At 42.2% G+C, this 15,782-nt stretch overlaps 1 protein-coding gene across 1 annotated transcript in view; it reads left to right on the forward strand.

The window, feature by feature from the left end:
* The window catches only part of LOC126524999 (sodium-coupled monocarboxylate transporter 2-like), a 53,842-nt gene that overhangs the window by 19,328 nt on the left and 18,732 nt on the right, over positions 1-15,782 (forward strand). The window contains exons 2-4 of the mRNA XM_055067431.2: positions 12,522-12,662; positions 12,753-12,882; positions 14,492-14,580. Coding sequence (XP_054923406.2) covers positions 12,522-12,662; positions 12,753-12,882; positions 14,492-14,580 — 360 coding nt within the window. The remainder of the gene's footprint in view (positions 1-12,521; positions 12,663-12,752; positions 12,883-14,491; positions 14,581-15,782) is intronic.

Below are 15,782 nucleotides of genomic sequence, written 5' to 3' on the forward strand. Positions count from 1 at the left end.
GTTGATTATGGTCAATCGAAGCATCCAGCACGAAAAGCTTCGCTTACATCGATTCCTACAGCAAGCGGGATCTGGATATGTTTTCTTACATTCACGTGTGGCGTAAAATATGGATACAGAGAACTTGATGTGGTTTGTTTTAATGGTCCGAAACGGCACAAAAGTAAGGGTATAATGTTTTTTATCACACATTTGAGACGTAAATCTACTTATTGGTCATCAGGTGTGTGATACTTCTCATATATATAATTAGTAAATGGTGACAAAAGTACCCGCTGATGAAAAAGACCATGTGTGTGGCCTTAGCATGTTATATTATCCTGCACGCGAATAATGTTTACGGAGCGTTTTCCTTTTTTTAGGACAAAGTCCTATTTGGCGACTTCACACATTTATGACGCACGGGGAATTTAATATCTATCTGCCCTCTTGGCCGAAAAATAGCCCTTTGGTGCCAGAAAAGAGTAGTAGTGAGTCGCAATGTATAGGTCTCAACGAGGCAAGAAGAAACGTGTTCACCGACGTTTACAAAGCACCATAACGCGAAACTTGAGCGCACCTCTATACGTGTTTCATTTCGCAGTATATTGGCTGGCGCCGACAATCTGTCTCGAGCGCCGAAGTGCAAACTTAGCGAAGTGTGGCGCGAGTGCCTCGCTAATTTGGAGATGGTGAGAGCCAGCGCGTGGGTGACGCGTGGGCGCGTATCATGAGCAGCCCACGCGGACAGACCTCCCAGACGACACGCGCTACTCTGGTGTCATCTCGTAACCATCGTCGCCACACTACAGTTTTCTTCTAATTCTTTCGCCATATTCACCTCATCCACTATCTGCCTTATAGTTCGGCTGCACTCTCCTCCTCCACTTTCCTCATTTCGTCTTTCAATCTCCGCTGCACTCCGAGTTCGCTTTCTCACCTTTCGCTGCATCATTCGATCGGTCACGCCGCCGCCGCTGGCCGCACGAACGGGCGCCTAAACCCTGTTTCACATGATGCGAATTACATCGCACCGGAAGTGCGATTTCCGTCGCTTGCGATGAAAATCCCAGTCGCAGTGCCGACCCCCTCCCCCGCCCCCCGGTTTCCGGCTGCGAACAACCGGTTGATCGCACCGTCACAGCGATCATCGCGATTTTCCGTTGAAATTGTGCCAACAGCTATGTCGTGGTTTGTTTTTGAAAAGGGTATCCCGCTGAACAAGTGCAATGCGCGGAGATGCCGAGTTCTGAACGTACACGAAGGGAAATTAAAAAATTGTATCGCAGATTCTATTCTCCCATTTCAATGTGTTCGTTGACACGCTGAGCTGCAAATGAGGCGCATTTTCATGTTTGCTTCGTGCACGAGGGGTTCGATCCCCAAGAGACATGTCCTTTTGGGGTCGCCGCAATTTTCTTTTGTCGAGTAGTAGGCAATAATCACGCGTACAGAGTAGCTTAAAGAATTTCAGCCTCGGCAAGGGCAAATGACAAGAGAGCGAAGCATCCGAAGTTTCAACATTGTGTTGGACGTGGTGTTGTGCAATTGCATTTTTTTGCCGGTTTTCAAACGTGAATTTCGCGATGCATCTTCAAAAGTCATCTTACCTCACTTACTCGTTAAATGTGACATGCCAAACCTCAGGCTACTGTAATACATTTTGTACGACATAATTAACTACGTGGCTTGAATAAACAGTGTCGCCAATTTGTTTTCGAATATTTCATGCACGTTAAGTTGCATCTCTTCTCTGGATAATTATTCTTTCTGCACAGGGACCAATCAACCTTGAATATGTTGCCGACTTTGTATGCTCACTGCACCTGTATTAACGTTTGCTTTGAACTGTAAATAACTCACCAGTCAGTAAATTGTTCGCTTCTTATAGTGGCACAGTGACAACGCACCCTCCCACGCCGCGATGGGAAATGCGGGCAACAATGCCAAAAGCAGGCAAACATGCTGTTCTTGTGTAGACGAAACACTTCAAAGAAAGGTAAATGAAAACTGCGCAGTGAAGTGAGCCAGTTGCATCCTTCGTGTGAATCTTTGAATCTTTTATGTACCAATGGATCTTGCACATCCACAGCTAATCAATTGTGCAGAAGCATGCGCCTTACATGTTTCTTATAATAGTATCTAAAAAGAGTGTAATCAAATTTATTAGTGTGTAAACACATAGCGATATCCTCTGTGATTACTACCTTTATAAGTAATGAAGTATCATACTACTTGCTAGAACATCTCACCCTAAAATTTTAAAAGAAATGTCTACATTTCAACTACACAGAATATGCAGTTTATACAATAAACGACCACAAACTGCTTTTTAGCAATGCCACTATTGTTGCAAGTTTTACCTAGATTCAGGGAAGAAAAACAATCTGTAGAGAACAAAATTGTTCAATTTATTCACCTGTCACTGTGCCTATAGCGTTTTATTTATTTATTTATTTCAGCAATGTTGCTAGCCTGGAAAGGCTGTGAGCAGGGATGGGGTACAAGATGCATAAATACATAATACGGACAATACATGTTTTGCATAAGGTCGCTTGCGCGTAATATATATACACCAGGACAGGTTTCGTGTACATGTACAGGGTGAAATTCTAGCTGTTTTTTGGAGTGGTGCTTCGTTTCGCGTGCTTAGTTTAGTGAGAGACTGAATGAAATGGTCCTTGGTTATTCCTATTTTATTGTGATAGAGTAGTAGATAAAGGTACTGTAACTGATCAGCATGGTGCGGAGACAGTAACGAATCCAGTTCAGCCTTTTTCCCCATAGCACTAGCAGATGCGCGCTAGCTGTAGGCATTGTAACAAATCTGACCAATTTTCTTTAAATACTTCTAACTGGACGATATTTTCTTTCGTGTACGGGTCCTACACTATTGACGCACATTCTATGATTGGTCGGATAAACGTTTTATGTGTCATCAGTTTAGTGCCTTGTGGCACCTGTCGCAGTGTTCGTCTAGGTACCCAAGTTTGCTTACTGTTTTTTTCTTGATCTAAGAAATTTGCTCGTTCACCGATATAATGTTTTACTTCAGATAATAAATTTCCATTTAAACAGAAGTGAAATTGCAATGGTAAGCGCTTTCTACTGGTTCTCATGAGAACTGTTCTTCCGGGGTTTATTTTCATTTGCCAGGTCTCGCACTATTTTTCTATGTGATGAAGAGCTTGATTGAATTAGTCTTGGTCGTGAGGGTTATCACTCCTGTGGTAGATTATGCAGTAATCTGCAAATAGCCTAATTTTGACGGATTCTCGATTAACTACGTCGTTTATAAATACCAAGAAAAATAGTGGTCCCAGGACCGACCCTTGCTCTGCTGCTAAGACAAGGTGAGGGGTGAAATTACCAGCCATGGCAGTCGTATTTTGATGGGAATCATAGGCAAAAACAGCTCTTGCGCTAAGATTTAGTTCATCAGCATCTATTGAACTCTTAAACTTTGCAAGTCTATTGCAGAAGGGGGGTAAGCAGTAAGCAAGCAGTAAGCAATCTAGCAAGCAGTACTAACACCAATAGAAAGCACGAAGCACAATTGTAATACAAGCACCTTCCCTGATCTTTCAAATGTGTAAATAATCATTGCATCATTGCGTGTTGTTCAACAGCACTGCACAAATGAGCATGATAAGGCATAGTAAGTACTCTAGCAGGAAGCTAGTTCTACAAACGCATAAATGTCAAGACATGAATGCTCATACTACATCGTGCACACAGCACAAAGAAAACCTTTTTCAAGAGTTGTCCCTTCTGGCAGATATGAGTGGGCCAGAAGCCACAGAAACTTTATTGCAGGGCATTGTGTATAACCCCTTATGAAAGAATGAATGGAGTAAAGAGGCCTTCAATACAGTACCTCATGCCACTCTAGTAGAAGAAACGATGAGCAAAAATATTGGTGGTAGAGCACGCAACGTAAACTGCAACATTTTTGAAAGACAGAAAATTCCAAGTTAGATTTGGAGGTACATTTCGCTCACCCCCACCAACAGCACAGGCATAGTACAAGAAGTACTACAGCCTATGGAGTACTACAGTCTCTGTGAAAGCTATCTTATACAGAAATAACAAAATGATGCAACAAGCTTTCGGCAACATCGCAAACTTTCTAATCCAGTCCGACCTCTCATTTTCTGATAAGTAAGATTACATCGAAGCCGGAAATAAGACCAGAATGAAGAACTACCCCAGAGTGCACGTTGTGTGTCCCATACCTGGGCAAATATATGCGCAAATCAACATCCCCAAATATTCAGCTAGTGTAAGACCAAGATTGCAGAGCCAGCACGTGCGCGAAACAATTATGTCATACCTGGATACAAATTCTACACCTGGTGAAAAGAATAATCTCAAGATCATAGGGGGTGGGGGGACGAGCGTATACTATGGCAAATTGCAGATGCTATACTTTTGTCCAAGGTATTGTACGGTATGAATTACCAGCAGCACACAAAAAAGACAGCTCATCTAATATAGACGTTCTAGTAGAGTTGCAATCTGCATCCCCAATTTTTCGCCTCACAAACTCAGAAACACAACCGCAGGAGCACCTGAACTTGGAACACAACAGGCCTATACCATGCAATATGGGAGAAAACAATTAGGCCAGACGACTATATAGGACTGCCAAACGCACGGAAGAGGTTGCTAATCATGCAAACACAAATAATGAGGCACTTATGGTACGCTAATGCGGCAATAACAGGGAGCAGTAGTATGACACTACATAAATTAAATACTATACAGGCGGAAAAGCTGAATGGAAAGCAATCAAGGCAGCACTTGCAGTGCAAATTGGCCTACTACAACATCCTGCATGCCTGCATAAATTCACCAGAAACTGTCAGGGCCTACACATCACACAACATTATCAGAAAAATTGTGAGATTGACATGCGACTTGTATGCACATGACCAATCAATTAAATTACGCGATGTCTATCCATGCTGATATTCCAGAACAAAAGTGGACTCGTCAGCCCTACATCGGAACTGAAAACTGAACGAGTTGGCATGTATTCAATATTAAACACAGCGCAAAAGATAAACCACGGACAATACTGAAGCACTCTGTTTTCACTTTGTTATTGTCTGTCGTCTCTCTGTTGTTCTGTAAATAATAAATTCATGAGGCTGCACAAGAGATGAACAATGACCAATTTTACATCCAAATCTACGTGCACGCATGCATGGTAGCTTCTTCCTGAACAATGCACGCTGGTATGTCGAGACATCTGAGCGTGAATGGTACTGGAAAAGGCTAGCATTCTGGGCAGATCGGCTACCTAGAGAAATTATGGAAGCTGTAGATCTAAAAGCGCTGGGAGAATCATCTGACAGCCCGGCCTCTGCTACGCTTTCAGAGACGGATGCGTTTCCTGTCGGAACCTGTACGGACACACCTCAGTTTTTGTTTCTCCTTTTTGTGTAACTTCGATTTATTTCTTGTCAACCAGCATTTACTGAGCGTGTTCCATAAACATTAATTTTTAGTGCGTTTTATGATCATCTTGGTCTGTAGCAGAGAGGCGTTTATAATTTTTTTTTTTGTTATTGTTTGTTTAGTGTTGTTTAATGTTGTGTCCTTCCTTTTCTAACTGTTCTTTTATTCCCCGTCACCTAATACTCCAACCTTGCGGCCTGCGAGGTATATAAAGAAATAAATACATAAAAATTGGGCACATGGTATTCATTTTTCTGCATATACATTTCACCTACCTCCATCAAAACACGTCACTGTGATGGTGTCTAGCAGTGCGCATCCACATTAATTATCGTTTGCGTTTTGATATAGTTTGTTAACAATTTCGTGTATGGACATTACTTGATAATGATGTTATGACCCATGCGGTGCACAAACAAACCTTACAAAAGAAGATACGTTGGATTGTTTAAAATAAGGACAACGGTGCATACCACAGTTACATTCATAGCATTTAGCTGACCAGTTGAGAAATACTTCACTTTGCATACATTCTGTCATTTGCACTGAATCTACACTTCTTTAACATAAATGTGGTCCTTCCTGTGCAGCCATATCTTGTAGATTTGAAAACAAAGTTCAATAAATTACTTCGTTGCAATGTTTGCAAAAATGCGTGCATCACTGCGATGGCAGTACCAGACGTTGATACAAAGGCGCGCACTATAGGATACGGACAAATGCTCGATACAAACTCCAGAATGTTTGGATCCTGGAACTCACAAAAGCGACCAGTTTCATTCCATGGCTGTTAAGGAGAGGGAGACAGAATACCTAATTGTGTTCATGGAACAAAATTGCCGTTGATAAGCTTAGAGATATAGTTACTGCTTAACACTTTCGAAATGAATGATTATAGCTTGCTATCGACATGCTATCGAAAGCAGCCTTTCGACAGCAAGAAAAGGAATAAGTTTTTTCAGCTATGAGATTTGAATTGCAGGCTATTCAAGCAGGCAGACAATTCTGCAAATAGAACCTCTTTAGAAATACCAGATAGGAATGAATATTGAGGCCTGCCTTCGTACTTTCTTTGACTGAGTAATCAACTTTGAAGTGATTCCCATTAGCATGTCGTAACAATATTGATCTAATACCCGTAAAATACATGACTAGGTTAAGAAATCTGGATGATTTTTAAAGCATTACAGTGAAGGTACTATAACATTATTATTATTATTATTATTATTATTATTATTATTATTATTATTATTATTATTATTTCCACAAAACAGGCTAACCGTGAGCGGCGTGCGAGGCTGAGCAGAAAAGTGAAAAAACCTATGGCAAGTTCCCCTGCCATGAACCTACATTACTGCGTTATGCACAGAACGTATTCATATCGTCTTCTTGATAGAGATTCACAGTAAACTAACAACACGAGACACAGGACATCAAAGTAGAAGCTAGACTTGTTTTTCAGAACGTTATGATGCCACCTACAGGTTTTTACACAAGTGACGGTAGATGCTCAGGAGATTTGATGGGTAGGCTTTCGCGCCTTTAGAAATATCCAGAAAGGACTCTTATACATATGTACAGCTCGCGAACCGCTATGGACAACCATGGGTAGCGCTAAAGTTGAATCTCACAACACAATTTCCATTCCACGTTCAGTAATCACACACAGATCATTTGCGGCTTCGTTTAGGACAGACGCAGGCTTTCTTGCTGGTGCTTGGGTTAGTGCAAGAATATGACTAGGAGCAAGAACCACTTATGCTCGATGACGAGCAAGATACACACATCATTTCTCCATAAGCTGACACCGAGCACGGGCAGCACGAGGATCTCATTGGGCTGACACGACGATTTCGCTGCAGCCGAATTCTGAATAATGCATATGCGGTCAGGGTAGCTATACGAACTTGTTGATAGGTCATCTTGCTGGTTGTTGTAGTGCAGGCATATTGATGCGGGCATAAAAGCTACACGAGGCAACACACAGGACTGAACAACCAGCTGCGAAAAGCTGTTGTTTACGAGCGCCGTGTCACATCGCACCGGACTTCGGAAACCGCCGTTGCGCACTCCAAAACAGATGTAAACTTCAAAGCGTTTTTAAATGAGAAAACACTGCTTTTATTTACCTCCTAAAAAAACCAGGTCAAGTATATTGTAATGTATCTTTGCTTAAATGATATTGCGCGACATAAAAACGACACGGACGTGAAAGAAGACGACACACCAAGCGCGAACGCCAAGCGCGAAAGGCTCCGCGAACACAGCAACAATGTAAAAAATGGCTCAGGTGGTTTCTTGGCGATCCACTGTCGCGATCATGGGTGCAAGCCTCTTGAGGATCAATGCACGATTGTTTCCCGTGGCAGAACGCAGCTCATCCGTGAGATATCTGAAGCGCAGATGATTGCGAAATTGGGTGATGCGTGGGTTAGCTTCCCGTCTCTGGCTCTCACAGAAAAAGAATTACGTTACTTGGACGCGGCGTCACATGACACGTAACCATGTTACATGACTTCGCACTTCATTTCCTTGTAAGCGCATGCGCGATCTACGTTGCCTGCCATGTATAAAATGACGCAGTGGCACAATAAACTTAGTTGAAAGCTTGCGCTTGGTGTGTCGTCTTCTTTCACGTCCGTGTCATTTTTATGTCGCGCAGTATCATTTAAGCAATGGATTACCAACTTGCCCGGAATGCTGCTCTCATGTAATGTATCTGTTTTCTTTATTTTACTAAAAGAATTACGCGGCTTGCGCAACAAAACCCAGCATCGCACCAGTCGCACTGTTAAAATCACAAGCATCTGAAATCGGCCCTCTAAAAATCCCATTGCGACGCGTGCGACTGCGCCGATTCTCGTCGTTGCAGTAACAGCATGTGAAACAGCTCTAAGAGCTGCAATCTAGAATGAGTCATTTCAGTTGGTAATATTAACAGCGTGGTCGCGATTGCCGTTATTGCATTCGAAAAGAACCACATTCCAGCATAGACTGCACAATCTCCAGGATGGGCAGGCCTGGCCTCTTGGTGGAAAAGAAATAGAAAGGAAGGAGCGTCAACCTAAGTCTACACAGAACAGAACAACCCGGATCCGATACATATGCCTAAATACAGGAAAAAACGAATGAGAAAACTAACTCCGTATGAATAAAACAAATAGCAGGCCAGAAAAAATTCCAAGTCTGGCAATGAAAAAAAAAAAAACAGTAAGGCAGATACTGCGAAAATATCGTTACATGAAAATATTGTTGCGCACAATTAGGCCACTGTGCATCATCTTTATTGTTGCCAGATTGTACTACATTTAAATGCGTACAGGTTGTTCCAGCTATCATGCATTGCGTACTTAAGAAATACGGACAGTTCCGTGTGAAGATAACCAAGTACATACTGGTTATGCACAGTCAGCGTTCTTATTCGAGTACAGCAAGATCCAGCAATTATTTAATAATTAATTGCAATTCGCAAGTTTTCTAGTTACTGTTCGAAGTGGCGTGTTGTCGACGAATAATTTTTGGAAAATTGAAAGGAACTTAGAACTTGTACTATCATCATCATCAACAGCAGCATTAGCCTATTTTATGTCCACTTCAGGACGAAGGCCTTTCCCTGCGATCTCGATTTACCGCTATCCTGCACCAGCCGATTCCAGCTAGCATCTGCGAATTTCTTAATTCCATTGCCTCACCTAGTCTTGTGATGTCTTCGATTGCGCTTCCCTTCTCTTGGCACTCATTCTGTAACCCTAATGGTCCAACGGTTATATAACCTACGCGTTACATGACCTGGCTAGCTCCATTTTTTTTCTTAATGTGAATTAGAGAATCGCCATCCACGTTTGCTATCTGATCTACACCGCTGTCTTCCTGTCTCTTATTGTTATGCCTCAAGTTCTTCGTTCCATAGCTCTTTGCGTTGTCCTTAACTTGTTCTTAAGCTTCTTTGTTAGTCTCCAAGTTTCAGCCCCATATGTTAGCACCTGTAGAATGCATTGATTGTACACCTCCCTTTTCAATAATAATGGTACGCTTCGAGTCAGGATCGGGAGTATGTGTGCCGTACGCGCTCCAACCCAATTGAATTCTTCTGTGAATTTCCTTCTCATGATCAGGGTCCCCTGCAATTGACCTGTGTAAACGTACTCCTTCACCGACTCTACAGGCTGGCTGGCGATCTTGAACTCTTGCTCCCTTGCCCGGCTATTGATCAGTATTTTTGTCTTCTGTACATCAATCTTCAACCTCACTCTTACACTCTCGCTGTTAAAGTCCTTAGTCATTCGTTACGATGAGCAAAAGGAGAACTAGGTGAAAGCAGAAGCCAATGTTTCGACAAGTGGACTTGTCTCCTTGAAGGCCTTGAAGAAGACAAGTCCACTTGTCGAAACGTTGGCTCCTGCTTTCACCTTGTTCTCGTTTGCTCATCGTCTTGAACTTCCATCGCCTGCCTTCCCCGTGTTTTCCCTTTAATCATTCGTTGTAGCTCATCCCCAGTGTTGCTGAACAGGACAATGTCGTCTGCAAATTGAAGGTTGCTGAGATATTCACCATTGATCCTTACTTCTAAGCCTTCCCACTTTAATAGCTTGAATACTTCTTCCAAGCACACAGTGAACATCATTGGAGAGATTGCGTCGCCTTGTCCGACGCCTTTCTTTATAAGTATCTTCCAAGTTTTCTTGTGGAGAATTAAGGTAGGTGTGGAATCTCTGTAGATTTTTCCAAGATATTTACGTAAGCGTCCTGTACTCGTTTATTACGTAATGCCTCTATGACTGCTGGTATCTCTAATGAGTCAAATGCCTCTTCGTAATCTATAAAAGCAATATACTGAGGCTTATTGAAAACTCACATATTTTCAGCCAAGTACATTTGGCCCGTTTATTTTTTCGTTGATAAGGAAAGCCCGCAAAAATTAAAATAAAATATCACGTGACTAACCGTCTTGCCGCATCGAAAATCAATGACCTCAAGCCCACTCCAGGAGACTTCTATTCAAACATTCTACTAAAGCAAATATATGTGAAGTACATATAAACATGTTTGGTCTTGCGTTTAAGGTAATTGATATGAAATTTATAGCAAGTTCATACACAAGGAATTGTATCAATAAACTGAAAATTATCTTCATGTAAGTGTAAACGTTTAATTCCAGAATATATTTATGCCAAGGTGTCCTTAGTTGTAAACTCCTGCGTTTGAGTACTTCTCTGCTTAGTTCATGTGTTCTTTGAGTTATTGAAATGTACCTTCTTGGTTTTTACAGGGTGGACTCCGAAGCGTTGTGTGGGCGGATTGCATACAGGCTGTTGTCATGTTAACCTCGCCAATCATAATCATCGCTAAGGTCTTCTACGACTCTTACCATGTCAGCCAGCCGCTAAGACCGCTTAGCGACTTCGACGTCAGAAAGTACATTTTACTGTAAGAAACTGTTATTCCTTAATGTATTTACTCAGTTCCTGGTTTTACAGACTTTCTGTTATGACTAAAGTTCACATTCTTTCGTCCACGCTGCAAGCCTTGAGCCTATTGTTACTGATCGGCACAATGCAAATCTCGCCGCAACAGATATCCCAACGTGTCGTCCCTTTTTTCTTTGATAAAATAGCTGCGTTGGTGCCACAAAATTCAGATGGAGTATAGTATATTCTATCCGATCAATAAGGAGAATAGACTCTATGGAACAATATCAAACAGCATAAAAATCTCAGAAAGAAACAATTTTTATGAAAATAGTATTGTGACTGAATGGTGTTAGAATAAAGAGCGCCCATCCAGCGAAAAATATGGAAGCAGCAGGTTTGACCGAGGCTTTAGGTTTGAAAGCCAGGAAGATAAACATAAATAACATCAGCTATGAAGACCATTTAAAGGAAGCTAGAATAATGGTGGCACAAAAAGAAATGGATAACGAGCAATAAAGCGAACTTTCTGCATTGGTTGACGCATACAACTATATAAAGTTATTTCGAGATTTAGATGCAACAGGAACTGTACTAGGTTTAGCTTGATGGCATGTGTCAACACAACGCGTCAACAGTGATGTTTATATTATTGTCAATGTCTTTACATGCTTACTAGACCTTCAATTTCTTCGAAAATAAACATTTTAGTGTTTTACGTGCCAGAACCAGAATCTGATTATCATGCACGCCGTTGCGGCTGACTGGAAACATTTTGACAACCTGGAGTTCCTCAGCATGCACCTACTGCACAGGATTTTTTTACATTCCACCTAATTCGAGATGTGGCAGCCCTGACCGTGATTTGATGACGTACTTCTGCCTTAGAAGCGCAACGCCATAGCCGGCAAGCCACAACGGCGGGTCCTCGTTTAAATACAGGAACCGAAGTTCCTTACAGGAATAATGCGCGTGCTTACGAGCGTTTTGAATTCAGATACCGCGCCAATCAGTGCTTTAGAATAGAGTGAATGCTAGATTATCAGTGCAAATAATGTGAGAAGATAAATGATAGAATTGTTGAATATGTACCGTTGCCAATCGTAACTCCAAAGATTTGTGTACCTTCCAGGCATGTGATATCTACCTTCGTTAACACGGCACAAATGAGTATCATGTCAATAAATCCGCAGACATGGGAGGTTCAGGCAGGCGAAATTCAAAGCAAAATGAAGTTTATGTTTTGGAACAGATGCTGAAAAAACTTGCATAATGCCATTTGCACAAGCAATTTCGAAGCCTCTTTGAAGTGACGAAAATTTACTCCTCTTCGTACCTCATCTGCTTAACAGCGTGGCATTCTGCAGCACGCAACGCTGCCACGCGCTCCTGTTCCTGTTCCTGTTCCAGTATTGCGGAATTTTTTTGTATGTTACAGTGAGTAAATTGCAGCATTGTGATTTATCGCATAGACAGACATACCAACGGGAGGAGTTAATTTACTGGTTTCTTGTAACCGCACATGGATGAAATCAACGCGCCAGGCGTCATATATTCAGAATGAAAAAATGTTTTCGGGAAACCTCAACATCTGAGAAACTTGCCGAAGGACACGTGAAGTACCTCAATTATCAATGCATTGGTAAAGCTCACACGTGTTCTGCTCGGCAGGGATGACTTCGACGTCACCACTGACGAGAACATGTGGACTTCACTGGTGGCATGCATACCCTACTCGTTTGTACGCGTGGCGTATGACCAAATGGCTGTCCAAAGGTTCATGGCTGCCAGGACCGCCCGTGGGGCTAAAAGGTGTGTGCCTTTGAACTTTATCGCTCGCCACTAGCACCGAAACATAGGTGCGTTGCATGCACTTACGGTTGTGGATACGTTTTGTTGCAGGATAGCCATCGGTGGAGGGCTGATGATGCTCTTGTTCTTTGTACTCGTTGGATTCACAGGCATAGCCGTTATTTACTGGTACAGGGACTGTGACCCTTTGCTCTCTGGTGCCATCTCTAACTACGATCAGGTTAGGGAAATTTTTAGTTTTGCGTACGGTGTTACAGTCGAAAAGAAACTATGTGTATAAAGTTTTTTTTCACATGCGTCAGCACAATTGAAGTCAACATCGGTGCCCTTGTCTGGCTGTGTCTTGTCTTTCCAAGGCCAACTGTTACGCAGAATACATGAATACATAGTGTTCTTTTGTTTGTATTCAATATTATGACATAGATAATACAGGGCTTTTTTAAATACATTTTTTTTTATTATAAGGCGATATGCGTAAAAAACGTCGAAATTTTGCAGACGAGATCCTAGGCGAGGATATACCATGCCGCCGTTAATGTGAGCTTCAGAAGGCTTTATTACTTTACTTTTTTTATTAGTGCTTTAGGGGCACTAGTTTACATGACGAATGGAAAGACACGTTTCATTGCGCCCTCATACTATAAAGATCTTAAACATATTGAATAACTCGAGATATTTCCATCCTATTTCAATGCTAAATCTAGGCAATATCGAAACCGAGCGCCGGGGGAAAGCAGTAAAGGCGGCGGCCCCACTGACATATCAGACCCAATCGCCCCGTGACGACAAGCGTGAGAAAGTACGAAACTGCACCTCTCCGGCAAAACCAGCAGCTACAAATACGGCACGTTTTGAGTGAAAACCGTGTGCCACTGTGTCTGGTCAGTATTTCCCGCGGCATGCTATCTGAATTCAAACTTCGCCCCCTCCCCCCCCCCCCGTTTTACGGGGCGCTGCCGTCTGACGTGGAGCGGGACGCGGTAATTCTCGGTTTTATCTGGATTTGTGCTTCGATGTCGATGATGACTATCTCAAACTACGTTCGATTTTTTGTTTTAAAAAAAAGCATATGCCACAATTCATAACGCCATACAAGTTCTTCATATAAACTACTGCCCTAAAGTTAGCAATTAAATGGTTAATTAGCACATTGTGTTACTTAGTGTTTTCAGAATACCTTAAGCAGCGAGAAAGCATTTTCACGTCATCGTAGAGGTTTTACGTGAAGACGACAGGTGTCCCAACGGTCATATGATTTTATAAAAGATCGGTATTGTGTAAAAGACGAACACTCTGTATATAGCGCCTAAGCGACGCAGTCAATAGAAGTGGTGAAGGCAGCGCTAGTGCCATGTACAGAAAATGTACACCAAGCGAGCTTTTGATGCGGGTCGTTTTCAGCGAATCTCCACAACCTGGAACCCGAGCCTAAAATATCCGGTGTCCCAGACGTGCCAGGCAGAGAGTATTTAATTATTTTAACCTACGGCACTGTGAAATAGGAACGGTTGCGGTTGTACGTGTTTTATTCATATCTTCTCCCTCGCTATTTTCACCTAATTTTACCTTGTTCATTCCAGCGTTGTTTTTAACAATTGTTATCGAAGCAAAAATAGCTCTTTCTTTGCAGGCAAAGGGAATCTTTAAACTCACTTCAATCAAAAACTGTTTATATCAATAAATGTTAACCTAAGCTGTCAACGTTGCGAATTTTAGCAAATACCACAAGGTATCCAGGACGATATTATTGTTCTCTTGCTTTTATAGAGTTATCTGCTCTATGGTTTTTCATGATCTACGCTGTTCTTTCATGCTCTATGATCTTTCAGATCATTCCATATTACATAAGAGAGAGCCTATCAGATGTGAAAACTCTACGGGGTTTATTCTTGGCAGGAATACTGAGCGCATCAACAAGGTTTGTTTTTAAACAGATTTTGTTTTTATACAATATGCTGTGCTAACAAGCGTAAACTGACCACTTCCCCCCCCCCCCCCCCCCTTGTTCTATTGGAAGCGCAGACACGCAGTCACGATCGATGGTATTCTTAATTTTTATGCACAATACTTTTATTGGTCGAGGCCCATAGAACAAGAACACTGCGTCTAGACTTCCTCTCATGAAACTTGACATCAGTGTGCAACAGGTGTTAGAAGGTTTTACTCAGTAATTACAGGTATATAACGTAAATTCAAACATTTGGTGAGTAGAAAACATCAAACAGTGCCTCTAGAAGGCGGAACCCTAAGTAGTGGGCAACACTTCAGAAATGTTCTTTGCAGGAAAATTCACCTGTAATGTTGTCGGGCATTCCCGGCTACTTGACTTCTTTGAGCCTGTTTACTCAGTAATTACACGCATATCAAGTGAAATAAATATTTTGGTCATTACAGAACACCAAACATATTTAAGGAAGAGTTGCAGCCTCGAGAACTTACGCATGAGGTCCCCATTGATAAATCCTTGCGTTTTCTAGATCTCAAGCTGTGCCTTGCTAACAAACATGTGCGCTGGGGCTTCGAACCGTGAAGTAAGAAGCCACTCTCGTCCTTTAACTCGGCACATTCAAAGTTCGTTAAACCAGGTATTATAATGTTATGCTTCGTTAACAGCCTCAATAAATGTTTATCACACGAGATGCAACAGTCTTGCGGCACAGGTTGACCGACTTTCTTGCGCTGGCTACACTTTGGCCTTAATTCAGCTTCTGAGGCGTACAAAACGTAATGAGCCCGTTCAGTCAAGGAACCAGCCGGTTGAAAGACGCAGGTTTGCAGTGCTACCGCATGTAAATGATCTCTCCCATAGGCTAAAGAAGATTGGGCATCGCACTGGAGTCACAGTCGTTTTCTCAGCCACGCAAAAGCTGGCAATGCTCTGTAAACGTATAAAAACGCCTAAATCACGTGAGAGTTGTGGCTCTGTCGGGCACAGAAAACGTTTTGTGACATGCGCAAAGAATGTAGTTTACCAGATTACCCTGTTTTGCGGCGCTAAATCTGTTGGACAGACTGACAGGAGCTTAAACGATCGTATAAGAGAGCACCGTAACAACGTCCATAACACTGTTCAAGGCCACTTGGGCATCCTTTGCCGGAACTGTGGCTGCGTGCCCCTCT

The sequence above is a fragment of the Dermacentor andersoni genome, chromosome 3 (assembly GCF_023375885.2).
Source record: "Dermacentor andersoni chromosome 3, qqDerAnde1_hic_scaffold, whole genome shotgun sequence".
In the NCBI taxonomy this organism is placed as follows: Eukaryota; Metazoa; Arthropoda; class Arachnida; order Ixodida; family Ixodidae; genus Dermacentor; species Dermacentor andersoni.